The 21,056-nt window shown below is 42.8% G+C and overlaps 1 protein-coding gene across 1 annotated transcript in view; it reads left to right on the plus strand.

Moving 5' to 3' along the window:
* The first annotated feature begins 333 nt into the window (after positions 1-333).
* insra (insulin receptor a) overlaps positions 334-21,056 on the plus strand; it is a 71,153-nt gene continuing 50,430 nt past the window's right edge. Inside the window, exons 1-2 of the mRNA XM_079530457.1 lie at positions 334-1,738; positions 11,657-12,205. Coding sequence (XP_079386583.1) covers positions 1,660-1,738; positions 11,657-12,205 — 628 coding nt within the window. The 5' untranslated portion in view covers positions 334-1,659. The remainder of the gene's footprint in view (positions 1,739-11,656; positions 12,206-21,056) is intronic.

A 21,056-nucleotide genomic window follows, 5' to 3' on the forward strand; every position in this document is an offset into this window, starting at 1 on the left:
TGAAAACGGTGGACCCTCTTGTAAACAAGTGTAATGCTTATGGTGTTGTCCACTCACAGGTTCAGTTTTTGTATTGAGTTGTGCTTGAAATGTACTGTAATTCTGCAAACTGTTAACTTCAATCAATCAATCAATCAATGTTAAAAAGGCAGTCTTGAAAATGTTAGCTTTTCAAGAGATTGTTTTTCACAGCAGCCGCACGCACGCACGCGCGCGCACACACACACACACACACACACACACACACACACACACACACACACACACACACACACACACCTTTTTCATTATGTGTCATGTGACATATAATGAAATAGTATTATGTGACCACTGACCACAGAGATGCTTTCCCTAATTCCTACTGAAGACCGTCATGCAAATTGCAAAACAAACTCACTGCGGTTGCAGTAAGTAACTTTCTTCAACTACTTGCTGTGCAAATCCAAGAAAATCCATTCCGTGTTTTCCCTCCACCCCATGATCTGGCTCACTGGCAGGTTTGTTTACTGGCGGAGGAGAAGCAGGGAACTGAGGGAAGAAGGGGATCCTTATGGGGACTTGCATGGAGACTGCATAATCTACCTCTAGTGGGGGAACAGAAAAAGCCTACGTTTCAAACTTGGAATATGGAATATTTTCCCATTAAAACAATCGTTCACGTTTATTGCGAAAGTGTCGCATGAAACCCTCGGAGCAGCAGCGCAGTTGGATTGGTTTCCCACATCGACAGAGAGCTGATGATGATCAGCCACGACGAAGTATGATGACAGAAGAACAACACTCATTCAAATCACAGCAGCCTTGAAGACTCCACGTACAAGAGTTTGTTTTGGAGCCGTGTCTCTGCGCTTCACCAGAGCGCTGCTATCAGATCAAGACCATCCATGAGCTACAAGAGAAATGTGCTTCTTGTTCTTGGTTTATTGACGGGGTTTGCATTTTCATGCTGTCTGTGTGTGTGTGTGTGAGTGAAACGCAGTGAGTTTACTACGCCACGCTGCCTGCCACGACCCTCGGCTCGGATCAGCGAACTGGCATGGTGGTCGTCTCTGTCTGCACATCTTCATTGCAAACAACCCGACACTGCACAAAGAGGACACGCGAGGACCTTAACTGACACGTTCGTGATATATTAAACCGACATGTTATTGAACTTGCAAGTAAGCTAGTACTGCAAATACAACAACAAAACTTGCGCTGTGGCCTGTTCTGCTCCCCAGCAGCAGGTCGCGTCGGTCGCATATGACTTCTCCTTTTGTCTCTGTCTCATTTGAACAGCGCACCGATGCATCTAACCAGGAACGAACACATGACTGAATATTCATATCCGATGGGAGTGAATGAATTAATGAAATGAATGAATGCTGGTGGTGAATTTCCACCCGACAGCAATTAGCCATGACGTGGCTAACGTTAGCCATCTGACTGACTGCTGAACACGTTGGACTCTCTCCTGCTTCCTTCCCTCCGCCCATTTTCCGAGGATGATGTGTTTATATTTTTGTTTACCTGTTGGTTCGTGCTGCGTGAAGTACACATAAAACCCATCGCATCCCCTGGAACCATTTCTTTGGCCAGTTTGAAGTGCGATCACAAGGATTATTCGCAACCAGCTCCGCAGAGGGGCTGTTGGATGTTATTGACTTAACCTGAGTCAATATGTGGCTCCGGACTTGCTTTGTGGTTTTTGTGACCAGTGTCTTCATTGTGTGTATCAGTCACCAAACGGCCGGAGAGAGTAAGTATTGATCAACAAACACCACTTGTGTCAGTGTCACATTATGTACATTTCAACTAGAATAACGGGATTGACAGCTGTCTCATAATAACAAAAATGGCAGGTATAGGCAGGCAGCAGTAGCGATGTGTTGAAGGTCTGAAGGGAGTCAAGGGACAAAGGTTGTCACTTATCGGCTGTTTGGCTCCACGAGAACTGTAAACAAAATGTGTTGTCCTGAAGTGCTGCGCTGAGAATGAACAAATTATAGCCATCATTGCTGCCAAGAACGAGATTTATTGCTGCGTGGCAGCATCAATGCCGATCCTTTTATTTTCTGTGGAACCCCGATCTACATACACACAAAATCATATTAAGAGTGTAGAAATGGATGTATGTACTTATGCACTCTCGGGGACACCGCCTGTACTAAGGGTCAATTTGGTCAGTTAACCCTGGAGCCCCCATCAAAGACCCCTGGTCGTCCACAGATTCCACGTTGGGGTTCCAGTGGTTTAAAATAAACATTCTGCAGATAATTATATGGTCCAGTTTTGGACCAGGAAAGACACACTACATAGTGATGTTTGATATCACAATTCGACCTACTGTCCCATATACCGAGTAGTAGGCGACACCATTTATCACAGCATATGATTGAGGGTTACTAGAGATTTTACAGATGAAAGATAATTCAAAGTTCATAATTGACAGCCTTTCCACCCTGATGCATTTTCTGAACAATTTGGACTTTATGACATAGTTAAATTAAATGCTGTGTATAATATATAGTAAAATGCCTCAAACATTGGCAATGTTAGTAATGTTTAGTTTGTGTGGGGAGTAAATTCATTCATTAGAAAAATATGACCATGCTTATCCTGCACTTATTTAACATTTTTCATTATTTCTAAATTGAATACCACTTTTGATCTTGGAAACGACACTGTGGACTGAGACATACTGCATGGTGCACTGCATACTCTTCTCTGAGAGCAATGCTCTTGGCAAGGGTATTATCATTATGGGGCTTGAATTACTTTTGGTCTGTCTTTAGTCTGTAGTGTAAAGATTTATCTTATTTTGCAGGATAATTCTGAAGTAACTGCACAGTTAGCTTATATTTGTTTTCCAGCCAGATTAACAAGAATGGCCACTCTTTTGTGCTATGTTTGAAGTCTGTAGGCTACTTCACATTCTGTGCTTAACCCAGCTCTCTCAAAGGGCTACAACCCTAATATTGTTATTAATATTAATGGATTTAAAACAATCCCTGAAGAACGAATATAAACGGTGGACCTCGCCGTTTATAAAAAAACGGAGAGAGGGGAAACTGAGGCAATGTCCTCAAATCAGTGTTCTGCGTGAGATTCTAAATGCATACATCATAAACAAGTTGTGTAATTGTACCGCTGGGGCCCCCCTTCTTGCTCCTCTCAGACTAGAGAGTGAACCACGTAAGGGAAGAGTGCAACTGAGGCCTCACACTGGCGGGTTTCATAAGCTTGTCTGACCAGTGTCGAAGTCAGGGAATTCTCTTTATTTATTTTACTTCTTTGCAGCAGTCCAACTCAGCTGAAAGGAAAGGTTTTGCTAGCTAAATGCAGCTTGACATTACCAGTGTAGCCTATATAATTTGATTTCAGATTGATGTCAGCATCAGAAAGAAGTTCACCGCTGAGATCATTTCTCCTTATTGGACTAGTACAGTATGTGTGTGTGTTGCGCTATAACTATACGTTTCACATAATTCCACAGCCTCTGTTGTGATGCATGTGTGCACAGTGCGCACTGCAAATTCCTGAGTGCTACACTCTCCGAGTTAACTGAACACTTATGTGTGTTTGAATCTCTGGCCCCGGCTGCCATTGTGCCAGTGGGAGAGCTCAGTTCACTTCAGGTCGCGTTTCTCCTCTCAAGCGGTCATGTTGTCAAACCGGTAGCCTATCTTGCTCATAAATTTCAGTTACGATGCAGCTACATGTTAACAGACATCCCCTTTGTCACATGTGTCACCCAAGCGGCAAGCAAGCGAGGAGGATAAGGTTGCGGGATTAAATGTGATGACACAACTTACAACTGGCTTGTGGTTAAATAGGTCTTCTTCTTGGTGTGAAGCAACAGCAAAAATGAACACCGATGCCCCTTGTGAAAGGAAATGCCCGTGTTATTGTGCTCTCACACTTTGGAGGTAATTATCAACAGTGGCCTTTCCTGACCTCAACAATGGCCAATATGCGCCCAACATTTTCAATAAACTGGAAGCAACATAACCAACACAGAGGGCGCGAGACTAAACCTGTTATTCTATCTATATTATATGGCATATGCTGTATTGCATGGCATATAATGTAAATCTGAGTCTTGATTCAACTCACCACATCCTAGTGTCTCTATTCCGTGCATGTCATAATAGCCAAATATTCTGCAAAATTAGTCAACCGTGTACATTGGTTATTGTTGTTAATTGACGTACAACAAATTACATCAGAATTTTGCAGTAATATTCGGCTGCCTTAGGATAAAGCAACACATGACATCACCAAACCAATGTGAGATGACAATTTAATGACGAATGATACGCCCATGAAACGAGTCGAATGATAAAAGTCATACCCTTTCCATCCGTGTTGGGCGAGGGAAATGTGGAGATGAGAGCAGCTGATGGACAGACAGGTGAATCACCAAATGATCTCGAGGGAGCCGTATCTTCACAGGGCATTGAGTCATACGCCTGGAGGCAAAATTGTGGTTTTGCAGTCTCTGGTTTTATTTTGAGAGTGGTCTTCCACACCATCCACATCGGTGTCACATGTGGCTAGTGCTGCAGAGTGACTTGCACTAAGCAAAACATTCAACAAGATTATGTTATTGCATCATCAACAACAACGGGGGAAAAAAGTAAAAGTTTGATTAACATTAACATATTTGTAAAAACAAAATTGACCGTCAAAAGTCTGAGAGATTGTATCACCTGTATCATTATTCTATGCTTGTGATGTCAGAGCAAACACATTTAGATAATATGCATTAGTTTAGATAAAATAGATTTTACACCGCTTACATGAGCATTATTGCATCCACAACAGTCGACATACCTTTTTAACAAAGCTTTTGCTTAGTCTTTTTTCCCCCCCATAGGTCTTTTACTCTATACCTTAATTAGTTTGTGATAACCTCATTCTCCACCACCCAACTTTAGTTTCAAACTAAAAGCCCTATATAGGATAGCCTATACAATTCAACATGGTTTCGACACTATTCCCAGATATTTACATCCCTGAAGTCACATCTCCCAACACTTTTAACTAAGCCTTTGCTTTTCAAGAAATGATATAACCAGGCAGGCAGTAACCACTCAATGTTCAATACAATTACAGTACAATTCCCAGTCATTCAAAGTTGCAGGGTTATGTGTATCGAGTGTCCCATTACAAAAAACAACCTTGAATAAAGATGGTGGTTAATTAATTGTAGACAAAATATCAACGGCACGCCTTCCCTGGTATCCTCTCATCCTAGCATTATTTTACAGAAGATCAATAAAACGAAAGTACTAAATAAATGTTTCATGTTTGATTGTTTACACTTCACAATATGCTGATGGACGAATCAACGATTAGCTTTTACAACCGCTTACATCAGGGATTACATCACAGCCGTAACGGCGAGCGTGTTCCTCAGTGACCTCGGCATTCTGCAGATTGTGGTTGGTTGGAGCCTAGGTTGGAAAACAACACACCAGTGGAACCTTGAAAAGGGAAGTGTCGCAAGAGTAGAGTGTTTGTGTTCATGCATGTTCAGCACGGCCAGTCTACCGACAAGCAGCACACCCCCTACCTGCCTGCCTCCGTCACAAGATTGAGTTCCTGATTGCCGTGCTGTTGTACAGAAAGTATCGATGGAGCCCATGTTTAGGCCGGCTAAACGGGCAAGCAGAGCTCCTCAGAAAGTGGGATAGAGTCATTTTGATCAATTTTTATTTTTTTTCCCTTCTCCAGTTTTAGTAATTGCCAATTCCCCCTTTGTGTACTTTACTGCCTACCCCTATTGTGAACATTGGCAAATATGGTCATTGGAGGGCTTGGCCAAGACAGGGGCACCACAGAGGAAACCCCAATGTCCACTGCGGTGAGCAGGAACTTTACACCTATGGCGCTTTTATGGAGATTGATGTGTTTGCATTTCATAATGCTGAAAAAATATAAGTAAGAATGCTGAGTAATGCAGCCAGCTTGAATTCTGTGTTCAAAACCTCTGTGGAGAATTTTTATTTTTTAACCTTTTGGATAAAATTTAGGACCAGCTTTGATTTTGATCTCTCTTATAGGTCGCTAATTAATATCATTATGTTTTATTGATGGGAAAAGATCCATTAAAGTGGCAGTTATAGCCAGTGAAGCATGTTGTTCCATGTTTGGGGTGCTTGGTTTTAAATGATTGATAATGGATCCCCATTAAGGATGTCATGATACACTCACAGAGATTAAAATGCAGTTTATAGTTAAGGGACGCAATAAAACAACGACCTCTGCATCCACGGGATGCACTACTGTACTACTTTACTGTTTTTTATTCGAGTTTATTTTGCTAGCTTTAGTTATAATAATAATTTCTTCTTCTGTTTTCTACATGAATATAACCACATTATAACCATATAAAATGAAATGGGAGTTAAATGCTGCAATTTGTAAAAATGGCAAAATATGATGAAGTGGGACTCATAAAATGTCCCTGGGACTCATCTAAAAGACCATCCCTGCATCCCGGGACTCATTACATTGAAAACCTATTTACATCGCTGCACTCATTTCACACAAACTCCCCATATCAGTGCTGTGGCGGAATCTGAGTTAATACTACATTTAATACACTTTATTTGTAACAGTTTTTTCAAATCAAAGTTACAAAGTCCTTTGCACAGAAGAAGGAATACAATTAAACAAGGGAAGCAGTTCTCACTATCGGCTGTAAGGTCAGATAGACACTGGAAAAATAAACAATCAATCGATACTGCATAAATCTCACTAACCTCTGAGTCATCTCGTCTTAGATTACCAAGTTTAGTTATATTTGCATAACACACTTTGATCCTCCAGATGGTGGTGTGCTTGATGGCTGGTGCGCCCGGACACTGACCATCAACTCTGCCACATTGTCTCAAATAAATCCAGACACATTGCATTGCCTCTTTTGGGTCTTTGCCGTTATATTACTTCACTGTCAGCCTGCCTACTATTCACTGTGTCAGTCAGTTCTGTGCTCCAGTGTCGTGTTTGATATTAGTTTAATGGATTCTACTTTAGCATTATTATTATTTTGTAGTCCAAGTTCGTGTAGTCCAAGATCAGCGCGTACTGCGGTGCTGCGCGTATAGCAGATTCAACATAGCAGATCTGCAAGCTCACAACGCGTCGCGCTGAATACACTTCAACGGTCCAGAGACCCGCCCCCCATGCGGTCTCGGGGGCGGTTGGGCGATCCGCTCCCGGGAACGGTACGCATCATTCACATTACCACAACATCTGACAAGTGGTCCCGAGTCCGAACCCGGGACCATAGTGTGAATTGCCCCTTAGATTAGTTTAGGCTTAAATCATCTGCGAAAAATGCAATGATTTTGCTTATTTGGACATTTTACCACCTAAAGAAGTAGGCAAATGAACTGCAGTTAAATCTTATGCTTCTGTCTTTTATGCCTGGGTCTTAATATGTGCGTAGGCAAGGCTATTACATTGAATTGAACATTTTCTAGTAGATATTAAATACTCAAGCTGCAGGTGACAGTTGTGACACTGACAGTCAGACAGACAAATCCCTCATAGCCCCTCCCCTCACACCAAACTGAAGTGAAGAGTCTGTTTAATTTTCTCCCTTGGAATAGGATGGAAGACAGTGATAATAAGTTAATAACTTATGTACTGTACTGTGTTTATGGTAAGCTTCTAAGCTTAAATGTCATATCACTCACCATTATGCACCGCTACAACTTTCACTAAGCGAAATAAAATAAATCATGATGCAGTCTTTCATCTTGACAATAAATCTTGTCTCTTTTTAATATTGCCTTATTTTCTTTGGCACAATATATCGTGAAAGCCCATATCCTCCACATTCTTTTTTTTTTCCTGGCCTGTCAAGTGCGTCTCTGGAGAGAGAGTTGCTGATATTATTGGTCAATGGAAATCTGCTCTCCCTGTGATTCTAATTGGCACTCTGCAATCTGCAGACTGTGCTAGATCTGACTTGGAGAAGTCCATGTTCTGCAAGCTAATAAAGAGTAGCCAGCCCGGTAACCATGGAAACCCTGTTTGCCTGTGACGTCCACCAACTGTTTTTTGTTTTTGTTTAGTTTTTTACCTCTATTGGAAGTGCTTAAAGTCTACACAGCGTGTGGCTTGTTTCGGATTAACTGTGTTATCTCACTACCATATCATAAGTATGTTTATTGCATGTGGGCTGTACTCTCCAACAAAGAAAACAAAGTTTGAGCTGAGTATATAGTAGATTATTTTGCGGACGTACCATACAGTCGTACCACCTAAAGAAAAGTGGGAACTTAGATCATAATGAGCACATGCAGGAGAAGCCAGTCAGCCTTGTCATTCCTTTGCCGTCCTCTCGCTCTCTGTTGCTCTAGAATTCCTCACGTACACACCAGGGCCTGCAGTGTTCCAGTTTCCAATGCTAGTAACCACTATTGGGTACGGCGTTGGGACAGAGTGTAATAGATTCTCAATTGGGAATGTGTTGCTAAAAATACTGGCCTGGCTGAAAGTGTACACTGATTGGAGGCTGGACCCGCTGCCCTGTGATGTGCTGCCGTCTCGGTGGGGTCACTCAGTACTCTTGTCTCTGCTCTGGTTCAGCTTACTGCCAGGATCTCCTGGCCTAGTCTACCACATGTTCTCACACTTCCGGTCTGGTCTCCTCCTTTATTAGGCCTGTGTGTGTGTGTGCCGCATGTCTCTACATGCAGTATTTCTGTGTCTTTGTGTATTGTGTTCAAGTGAGAGTGTGCAAGCATAAGAGAAATAATACATGTGAGTGAGAGACAGCAACGTAGCCCTATTTATATTATGGGAAAATAGCCGGTCTACAAGCTCACATTGCGAAAATGCGATGTGTTGTGAACTTGTAGGTCTGCTACTATTTAGAAAACAATTGAAAACAAATTTCACCTCTAATGACATGCACAATAGGGATTTTGGGCTTAATATGTTCAGTTATACTTACTGTAATCGAATTGCACAGCGGTGATAGTGTCGCTTGATGAGAATAACAGATTTCCAGTGAGTGACACTGTCGTGCGATGCAGCAGGCTTTAAATTAGGCTTTATGAGACAAATGTGCTGTCAGAGGTTGAGTCCTCTTGATTAATGGATCCAGGGCTCCAGTAGGCCAGACTCTCTTCGCAGTGCCCCGGCAAACTCCATGCTCAAGGGGAAGCATTTCATTTTGAGTAGGATGTGTTGAAATTACAGGTTTTTGCCGGGATTCCAGTCGTGCTTGTGTTGTGATTGCGCTATACGCTCCCTGGCTGTGACTGTACTATGCACCAGCCCAAATGAGGAGTTGTAGAATGTTTTTTTTTTTACCTTTTTAAAAAAAAAAAAAATCTTAACCATTTAAATCTGAAGCTGAAAGCTTAATTTGAGAGAATCTGGCTTGTATTTTAAATTGGGCTCAAAGCACTTGTTTTAGTATGCAAGTCTGCAATCTTCTTTTCCCCTCCCTCTGGCTATAAAGGTCACGGTGTGAAAGGTTGTTGTTTGTCATCACAGAGCACACATAGTGATGGGACACTGGGTGTGCCGGTTGCCCCCGTACTGTTATGCAACATGAGGTGTAAAATGACCTGTTACCATAAAGAGGCGTGTGCTGTGCTGTTATACCACTTCTCCACATGGCTGAGCGGTTCGTCTGAGGTGCATGGATGGCACTTGATGGTGGTTGCAGGGATTCCCATATATATATACAGTATGCCAGCATGGGCTGCTGCCTTCGTAAGAATTGGCCATTATATCAACCAAGAACTTTAATACTATGGTATTCTTGCATTGAACGTGCGACCAATCTGTGTTTTTCAAAATGTGATTCAGTGCTTAAGCACGGCATACTCCGGTCTGTAGCTTCATTATCCCATTTTGACCTGAGATCAGATTCTAAAAATGTCGTCTACATCCTGACAGTTTTCTGAAAAAGCTATGTTTCTATGTCAGTCGTTCTTCGATTTTTCAAAAATAGCAGACCTACAAGCTCGTAGGTCTGCTATTTCAATAGCTAAAGCATAACATAATGCTAACACCAAAAGGGGTTCCCGCCCCCAAAATGGGTTAAAGAAATAGACGGATAGCTAATGAGCCGAGCAGCACATTGATTGACCCACTTTGTTTCTTTCATTGTATATGATCAGACTATGTCCGTATCAGACTGTTAGCAATAATTCGGAGTCTAGTATCTAGTATTTACTGCAGACAGCACTTCTCCAAATGCACCCATGATGTGTGGACTGTGAAATGGGGCCTGGAATGTTGTTACACTGCACCTGTAAAAGAAAATGTTTATTTTTTAGTTTTCATGGTTATGTCACACAAAAGGCATCTCCTTGAAAGAGCCTGGTTAATATCCGCGATTCAAGTGTGTTGGGGAGTTAGGCCTCATTACGGTCAACCTTTTTGAGGGGCCCAGCTTTGTGTGTTTGTGTGTACCACAGTTTGATTGATTTGATTGGCTGAGCATGTGATGTATGATGATAAAGAGCGCCCCTCATTTCACACAAGTGTGATTTTGGTTTTATCTGCAAAAAGCACTCCATGGATAAAGACTACTTGTTGAACTCACTGATAATAGTTTACAAAGAATAGTCTATAGGCGGCAACATCTCTGTATACTTTTAACTGTAGGTGTGGAAGAATAAAGTGCTCCAGGCCTGTGCATCTACCCCCTTTATTATAACAGTTGGAAAGAGTTGAGATGGAAAAAATGTGGGCAGTCTGCAGAGTGGCGTAGTTGTGACATTTCTTTCTTTGAACAGGATCATGTGTCTAGGTCATGGCAGGAAATGCCGCAAACCTGCTACATACTAATGCGATCCATGACCCTGAGCACTCCAATGGGCCCCCTACAGAAGCATATCTTTAATACATTAGCCAGTGTTATTAATGGTGTGAAGTTACAGGGGCAGTGATACAAACCACATAGGAGCAGCCTGTGATGAGCAAAACTTGACACTGGTGGTGGCTCTCCACATTTAAACAGGGGTAGCAGCCAGATATGTGGTTGCTAAACAAAATGTCAGCAAAAAGCGCCTGGTTTTCATCACAGATGGAGACATAACCACATATTTTTCAGTGAATATGCCCTCTCAATACCAAGTGTGGTCTATTTTTTTTTTCCATCTTTAGCTTCCCTTAAAACTGGCCTTCCAATTGATGGCTGCAGCACAGAAGTCTTGTGTCATGTAGCTTTATCATCATCTGGTCATCTGGTCTGCTGTTACAATCAGTGGTTGTCTGGACAAGATAAATACTAACTTATAACTGTTTTCATTTTGGTTTGAGATAGTGTCAGAAGAAAATGAAAACACAATAGAACACAGTGTTTGTTTGAGGAACAGAAGTTCTACAGTACAGTCTAACCTTTCACACCCAGGTTTTTAGGCCAGCCTTACGATATTCGGAATGAAAGTGCTCAGTTGTTCCAAAGAGGAATGAACGGTATTTGTGTTTGTTTTCCTTTAGACCTAGTGTAAACTGAGAAAATCCCGACTATTAGTTGTGGAGCCTAACTAGCAATTACAGTGGCTTAATCTTGTTGATTTCCATGTTCCTTATGAGATCTTTTTACTCCATGCATGAAAGAAACCAGTCTTTAAAAGATATTTCCTGTTTGTAACGCTCTCTCTGCTCTCCCTCCTCCTTCCTATTTCTTCTGCAGTATGCCCGAGCAAGGATATCCGTAACAATGTGACCAACCTCCAGTTACTGGTGAACTGCACGGTTATCGAAGGCCATTTGAAGATCCTGCTCATGTTCAAGACAAAGCCAGAAGACTTCCGCGGCCTCAGCTTCCCCAAGCTGCACGTCGTCACCGACTACCTGCTGCTCTTCAGGGTCTACGGCTTGGAGACACTCAGTGACCTCTTCCCTAATCTGACCGTCATCCGGGGAAACAATCTGTTTTTCAACTACGCCCTGGTGATGTTTGAGATGCTCCAGCTAAACGAGATCGGTCTCCACAGCCTGATGAACATCACCCGGGGAGCAGTGAGAATTGAGAAGAACCCGGACCTCTGCTACCTGTCGACATTGGACTGGTCCAAGATCCTGGATACAGTGGAAGACAACTACATAGTGGCCAACAAGAATGACCGGGAGTGCGGAGATGTTTGCCCCGGGGCAGCCAGAGGAAAGACCACCTGTCTGACGACCACCATCAACGGACACTGGAGCGAGCGGTGCTGGACGCAGAGACACTGTCAAAGAAGTAAGTCGTATTTAAAGAAAACATTTAAAGACGAGACAATTACCGTAAACCCCAAAATGCACCACATAGACAAAATATTTTAATTCCTATCAACTATTTTATTGGTCTCAATCTCTAAAGCTACAATGCATTTAATGAAGTGTAACCCAACATCTTTGTCACTTGTGGGCCTGATTTGAAATGGCAACAGACAGTTTGGAGAATTTAGTCCAATAATTCTCAAATTGGGCAAAATAAACGAACAAAGCACACACCCAGACTTGCAATATTAGAGGCATCTTTTGCCTTGTTTGTAACGTGTCTCTCTTGGTGTTGAAATGTCGGAGCCAAGACATGTGCTTAAGTTTAGTAAAGTAAGCCAACATTTGTGTTAAAGCAGTTTGAACTATACTCTTTGAATATGATGCAACACCTCGCCAGTGAGGCTGTGATGGTCTGTTTTCCACTCAGCGGACAGTTTGTATTATTTTGTGATCTGTGAAGATTTCTGGGTGAGATAGATGATAATGACAGATAATGACAAATGTAATGATAGCCCCCAAGACATATTCCTGGGAAACAGATCGTTCTTCTCTGTGCCTATTGTTTTAAAATGACAAGCCCACCCATTTTCACAGCGCCAATGAGTTCAAGTTTGAGCACTGACAAGAATTTTTGCGTATGGGTGCCGTCTGAACCCCTTGGCTTGCACCGTTATGCAACACCTCATGTAACTGCTCTTTTGAACCAGTTTCTCCATTGTGCAGATCTGCTTTCTCAAGTACTTATTTTTGTGTTGAAGTGCTTGAATTTGTTGTGACAGTTGCAAGCAGCCAGTTTCTGTTGAGCTACCGTGGACCTGTGTAGCACACACTCGTTCCCTTACAGCGCTGTATTTATTTATTTAACTAATGACCATACTTGTGATTTCTTGCTCGTATTTGTTGTTTAATAGATCTGCTGAATAGATCTGTAGTGTAGACTGTAGACCCAGTGGAGCTGTTGTCAAGTTGTGGTGAAAATGTTATGGAGGAAGTGGTCTAAAGTAGCAGAGATGGCTCTGAATTGAGTTAACGTCATACGTGTGCCATTCCCTCATACAAAGAACGAAGACCAGAAGCCGACAGGCAAGCGCTGATCTCCCAATCATGGGCTGCAGTCGACACAGGCAGGGCCTGTGGTCTTGTGGTCTGGGGCCTGTGGTTTTTGGCCTAGTTTCACTAAAGCATGAAAAGACCTGTTAAGCCCTAGCTCGAACCACAGAACAGAGTGCGAGGCATTCAGTGCTCAGTCCCATCTCTGTAGTTTGTAGTTTGTACACACACACACACACACACACACACACACACACACACACACACACACAATGACACACCAATCCTTTATTAAAATTGGCTAATGGGAGGGCCAGCGGGCGGACCACGGGTAAGTCACTTTGCCTCAGACATAACCATAAACAAACCTGATACTCACATATATACTGTAGGCAGGACCCACAGCGCCTATGTTTTCATTCCCACAAACAACAATGTATAAACGTTCTGAATGCCCCTGCCGACAGATTCAGTAGCGCAGCTCGGAATCTGTTATTGAGAGATTATAGTAAACATCCACATTAACACAGTGCCGGGATTCCTTCAAAATAGAAGCTCTGGGGTGCCCCCCCCCCGGAAACAATCTGGAAAAAAATCTTTTGCTAGCTTACCATGCCGATTTAATTTAATATGATACATGATCCAAAAAGCGTTCCTATTTTGAACGAGAGGCATGTTGAAGTCAGAAATGAAGCTTAGTATATCCATCAGATCAAAACCACGGAGAGTGCCCTGGATTAGGAGAGACGAGGCATTCTTTCTGCCGCAGCAGAAATAAACAGCTAAGTGAACGGTAAGCTAATATGACTGAAAAGCGAAGGACGGTGGCCGAGTGTCCGACTGGGAAAAAAAAAAAAAAAAAAAAAAAATTCATTGAGGATGCGCTAGGACGTCGTGTACACACGTCCAATGCATCCCTCGATTGGATTCCCTAGGACGTGTGGCTATGTCCTACGGACGGAAACGGTTATTGACTGGCAGTGAGAAAACGGTATCGGCGGTGCATTCCCTGTTGCAGAGAGTGCTGCCAGAGGTGACTGTGGGTCATACTTGTTCCTCTGTAGTCTGTGCAGTCAGTGAACACCTGCAGAAAACAGAGCTGCACCAGTCAGTGAACACCTGCAGAAAACAGAGCTGCACCATAAGGCTTGGCTTAGCTCCCGTGTTTGGAGTCACAAACCATTTCCTTTCCCTACTTCTCTAACCAGGAGTAATTGGAGCTGCTCAGCGCCTCAGCCTCAGAGTGAGCCATTGCTCTAATCTCTCGTCCTTTTTTGCACTAAATTGTGTTTGTCCGTTTAGCAGAGTGGCAAGACGTGGTTGCAGGAGATGATCATTACCGGCAAAAGTGATTGATTTTTCTTACTCACTGCATACACATGCACACACTACAGTTGGGTGCCACCGATATTGTCCCTTATCATTTGACCCATTTAGGCCTGACCTCAAAATTTAAAAAAATCCTTCTAAATCCTCCAGTTTTCTGAAATAAATATTTTCACGATTTTTCAAAAATAGCAGACCTACAAGCTCGTAGCGCGCCACTCGGTGGCGCGCTATGAGCTTGTAGATCTGCTATTTTTCAATAGCTAAATTATAACGATGTTTAAAACACCAAAAGGGGTTCCCGCCCAAAATGGGTTAACTGTCCTTTTGCGCAGATCACGCAAACCTCAGCAAAAAGAAAAGGACAATATCGATGGCCTCCAACTGTATCTCCATAACGTCTACGAAATATTGGCAAATGAATGGCATTGGCAGTGTCATTATTTTGTGAAGTATTTGTGTTATCTTCCCTGTTGAAGTAGTTCCTTGTGGGATGAGGTTCTGTTTGTATTCAAATAATTCCTTTTGAATTAATTTCATTATTTGTCTAATGCAAGGATGCCTCAGACATGATGTTCAGCTTTATTTAAAAGTATAAGACAACCACATCGGGATACAAGTCAAGATATAGTTCATATATCAAATATAATTATATATAATAATTCTTCATAAACATTTGTATTCTGTTTTTATCTCTGAATATTCAAATTCAATTGGAACCTAAGATTCTGAAAGTCTACAAAAAAAACCAGCCCCATCAAATGTAAAAGCACCTAAGTTGTAATTGTGATTCAACTTAGTAGAATCATTAACACTAACACTATTGTTAGCCTGAACTTTGAATGAAGTACTCAGTTTCACCGACACTAAAGTCTAAAGATAATGGCCATTTGATCAGGCTCTGTTAGGCTTGTTAGGATGTCAGCGTACCCTGCCTAGTGCCTCCTGCCGGGGTAGAAGTTGACACTTATCGCTTGTGACTCAATTAACATCAAGAGTTCCCCTCTAGGGTTTCAATTTTTCCACTGTACATGCACTGTAAAAACAACCTGAATAATATTTAAACTATTGGCTTTAGCTCATATGAAGTTTTGAGTCTGACATGAAAATTTGGCCCGTATCACACAGCTTTTGAATGGATGCAAAGATACAATATCGGAAAATAGTGGATGAAACAATATTCCTTCTTCAGCTCGTTTCTGGGCGAAAATTGTGAATGAAACTAGGTTCTTGTTTGTTTTTTATAATGATACTCATGACAATAGTTACATAATTTGTAATCAGTGAAAGTTACACCAGATTGACAGATGTTTTCCCTTGTTTCATTAACCCATTTTGGGCGGGATCCCCTTTTGGTGTTCGCATTATGTTATGCTTTAGCTATTGAAAAATAGCAGATCTACAAGCTCATAGCGCGCCACCGAGTGGCGCGCTATGAGCTTGTAGGTCTGCTATTTTTGAAAAATGACTGACGACTGACATAGAAACATAGCTTTTTCAGAAAACTGTCAGGATGTAGAAGACATTTTTAGAATCTGATCTCAGGTCAAAAAGAACACTTCATTTGGGCATATGATGATGTCCATGCAGGTGTCATGACAACCAGTGTTGACCTGACACCTGCATGAAAACTATTGATGAGTGTAATCTTATGAATGGAACAATAGAGAACACTTTAGAGTACCCTTTAGTAACATTGTTATGCCGGTGTCAACAGCTGATGTCCAGTTATTTTTTTTCTTCTGCCCTTGGTTCTTTTCAACCTGTCTTGCCTGGCCCACTATGTTACTGCATTTACATTATTGTTCTGTTGTCGGACAGAAACCGCCTATCTCCATATTATTTTGCCTACTTGATCATACTAGGACACACAGAACAACTATTTCAGTTGTCATAAAGTTTATTGTGTCATTTTGAAGCTGAACATGTCATCATAACATTTTAGTATAACAGTATCATGTCAACCTTGTCACTTGACATATAGAGGATGATGTATGTTTGACATTGAAAGTGACAAAATAACCATTTATAACATTTATATTTTTACGTCTGGTATTATCGTGTTGTGCTTAGTTGTGCCTATGTCGTGTGTCATGTATACCCTTGTACCCATGTATACCCAAATGAAGTGTTAATTCTAGGATTAAATCCATGATTATCCACTTTAACCACCCTGGTGTCCCTATTTTGGGCATGCCATTATAGGCTAATATGTTCTTTTCTTTTTTTAAATAGCCAATCTACAGTATAAGCTGAGTAGCTGACCAACGTGTTGCAAGATTGCAGATTGGCAATTAACGAACAGCGCATGACACCAACGTACTACAAAGTATGAAATAAAGTGGTTACAGTTTTTGCCGTGTATGTTTATGTTTATTACATGGAGTGTGGCCTCGGCCCCCAGGTTGAGATACTGTCTCTCTCTTTATCCTCGTCTTGGAACAAGCCCAACTTGAAATGATGCAGACAAGAGCAACAGATGAGGAAAAACCTCTTGGACCGCCTTCAAAACGCTTGCATTGAATGAGGACGGCCCATTTTAAATCGGGTGGAGGCTTCATGCATTTTTTTTTTTTTTTTTCAATGAAATTAAATTCCATGAAATGAAAGTTCTCAGTCAGGACGACTGAGACCTTTTTGATTTGGACACTCTGCTCACATTATGTAATGGCAGTGGTGTGCTTCATCTGCTCGGCTCTCTGTGCAAATCGAGTCACATCGAGTTGAATCAGATTTGTCCTGGGACAGGTGGTCCGCATCGATGGTGTAATCACTTCACCAACCTTTTATTTTTGTTTTGTAATCCCATTTGGTCCTCTTTCTTGGGAGCAAGTGCGACTTCCCAGCGCAGGGCACCTCGCCAGGCCCCAAGAAAGGCTCTAAACCAACCCGGGTTTCCCAGGCAGCTTGTATTTTACACGCGTTCTAAAACGATCTTCATTTATTATCTGTCCTCTGAGGAGATTTAGGCACCCAGCTGAGAGGAGGAGGAGGAGGTTGCTGGAGCAAACTGCAGCACGTGTTTGAGTTTACGAAATTTGGTACATATTTAATTAGCTGTAACAGCGGGCGGTGGGGTTATAGAATGGGATTTTGTATAGCCACCCCTAACCACTGATTGGTTGGCACTGCACACTCCGTGGTATGTGTGCCTGCCTGCCTCTCTGCGTGAAGGGGGGGGGGGGGTGGTACACTAACTGCTGTTATGCTATATGCAGGCTGTTAAAACTGGAGAGCTGCTGTGAATTGTGAGTCGGGTCAGGTGAATTATCCGCACCCTTCATATGGAGGGTCTTGGCCAGTCGTTATCAAACGTTTTCATTTCAAGGACCCTCATGATTCTGAGAGTATACAAATGGAACCAAATGGACCCGTTGGAGTCCATTTGGTTCCATTTGTTATTCACTCAGACAGAGTTACAGACCTGCAAGGGTCAATTTAGAAACCACGCATGGAACGCTGGGGGTCCCTGCCTGGACCCCACTGGTCTCTTGGCTAATGTCACAACGTCTGTCACCACGTATCACAAGACATGAGTTTGTGTGTTTGTGTGTGTGTGTGTGTTTATGTGTAGGGGACATGTAACTATGACTGCAGCCACAGACACTCTGCATATAAATCACACAGATACCCCCCCACCTGCATGTGCGTGTGTGTGTGCGCATGTTTGCAGACGGAGCGGACGGCTATTGTTTAGTGTTGCTGCTAGGAAACGGGAGAGTAACACGGTGGTGTAATCGGGGATGTGAACACCCCCCACACACACAAACACGCTCTGGTGGACAGCGGGGCAGGTCAGTGGCCACCATGGGGGGCGCACACCTCAATGTTGACCTTGCTCTTTAGCCCTTTCCCCAGTGTCCTGCCCTGGCCCCCCACAACGCCGTGGCCACTACTGGCGCCAAGTTCATCTTCCCATTGGAAGTCGAACAATAAGCTGTCGCAGAAGTTCACAGAGCAATCTTCCCGATTGTTTCCTGCCTTTGTTGGCCTGCTTCCTCCCAGAGGTTATGAATGGAGCCTCGGGGGCCTTAAAGTGGCGTCGTTGCAGCGCCGACACTTTTACGAGACCAAAATACCAACAGGTAACCTGTGGAGGTCACCGAGGCATTAAGAGGACAAACTGAGCAGCTTGTAAAAAACACCCTGGAGAATCGCAACGCCAACAAATCATGTTTTACTTAGTGCAGCTTAGCATAAAATTTAAAGTGTGTGTGTGTGTGTCAAACGGCGATTGACAACAACGGGAGGTATGATTAAATCTAACGCTACTAGCGACTGGACAGCGGGGGGCCGTCTAACACATGATCTTTTCTTAGAATTAGACGTTTTAAGATTTTCGTTCTCGTCGGCTAAACGGGGGGAACAATTTCGATGACGTCCCACTGTTACACAACATCGGATGTTGCACAACAAGCGCTCCTAGCCTGTGGAGCGATGCGATCGGTTTTGATATCAATAATCTCTGTCCTGGGCATCAGAGTGTACTAATTAACAGGACGGAGACCTCCGTCTGGGGCCCTTAAACTGTTAACTAGTTTACTACAGTGCACAGTAAAACCTCAGTTTTAATTTGATGCTGTGTTCAGTTTACACTATAGCGGGCGGTGACAAAGCTACAAAATGACCAGGTGAGGTGTCGAGTCACTGCATGCTGCTCAAGCCATACTGGTAAATGAAAAAGTTTTAAGATTAAATAACACACGGAACAGGTTAATAACAATAATATGTTTTTCTTCCTTTTACGGCAAATAAATTGTGGGGAGAGAAGGGGAGTGGAAGTGGTGAAACAAAAACATGTGATTGACACTTCATTGACACGTCATTAGCGCAAAAATCTTTCAAAACTTTTTCAATAGTCTACGAAATCACAATGTGCCCAGTTTGTAGCTTCATGTTGGTAACGTCTATTGAATAATACTTGTTCTATCCTGTTGCTTTGTTGCCACTAGGGTGAATGCAAGTGTAAAAATGAAACCAAAACATTACGGTCCATTTGCATCAACCTTTACGCTGACAATTGTATGGTTTTGGGATAAGAGAAACTGTGGCATCATAAAACATTGAGGTTCCATCCCCCAATGGCCCAAGACAGGTCCCACATGTCATGTTGCTGGTGTGAATAAAGAATATCTTCATAGATGGATGCTCGCCATTGGCTTCACTGACTATGTTTACCAGCTTGTCCTAGACTACCTCAAGTCGTACCTTGTGGCCTTGTAGTTCTCCCATAGGCATGAGGACACTGCTCTTTGATGTCTCTCTGACATGTTTAGTGTCGGTGTGAGCCAATTTCAACAGCCCTGCCAGGCTTGTGTATTCATTACCCATCGTGTTGCCCTCTAAAACTTGACACATGTTTGAAAGCCAAGCCAGCCCTGTTCTCCTGCCATTAAATGAATCACTCCTCTATTTCTGGGCGGCGGTGGCCCAGGGGTAGAGTGGCTGGATGGGAACCGCAAGGTTGCCAGTTCGAACCCAGGCTCCCGTCCCCAGAGTTAGTGTCGAAGTATCCTTGAGCAAGACACTGAACCCCTAATTGCTCCCGATGTGCAGGTTGGTGCCTTGCATGGTTTCCTCCGGCATCGGTGTATGAATGTGTGTGAATGGGTGAATGTAATGCACAATCTATGTAAAGCGCCTTGGATAAAGGCGCTATATAAATGCACCATTTACCATTTTATTTCCAGTTCTGCCTCTTGAGACCCTCCCCATGTATTTGCCCTGGGTTAGGGTTAGATTCAATGAAAATATGTTAGCCCCATTAGCTCTAAGGATGTCCATGTCAGTCAGTCAGTTTGGTGCGTCCAACATTTTGGTCCCAACAAAACTAGTGTCTGGATTGCTGTGTACTGCACCTTTATGCTCCTCAGAGGATGAACCATGCTGACCTTAGTGACCCCATGGCTTTCCCCTTTATGCTCCTCAGAGGATGAACCATGCTGACCTTAGTGACCCCATGGCTTTCCCCTTTATGCTCCTCAGAGGATGAACCATACTGACCTTAGTGACCCCATGGCTTTCCCCTTTATGCTCCTCAGAGGATGAACCATACTGACCTTAGTGACCCCATGGCTTTCCCCTGGCACCGTCCTTAGGCCACAATGTCCACTTGCACACGAGATATCTCATAACATCTAAAGGGCAGATTGCCATGAGACTTGCTGAGCACATTCATGATGAACCCTTGCCATTGGAGTGACCCCGTGAGCTTTCCTCCTTTAGTCCAAAATGACAAGATTTCATCATTTATTTAATTTATCTTAACGGTTAGATGGCAGGATGAACCCTAATGCTGCATTCACACTAGCAGCGACAAAACCACAGGCTACAAGTCATTTTCAATGGACGCCAGGGACATGACGGGTGTGACACGCTATCAAAAAAGTGTTGCTATTTCAGTGCTCCAATAGCCTCGGAGACCCAGGTGATTTTGTTTCAAAAGAAAAAGA

Source organism: Electrona antarctica (assembly GCF_951216825.1).
Source record: "Electrona antarctica genome assembly, chromosome: 19".
Taxonomy (NCBI): domain Eukaryota; kingdom Metazoa; phylum Chordata; class Actinopteri; order Myctophiformes; family Myctophidae; genus Electrona; species Electrona antarctica.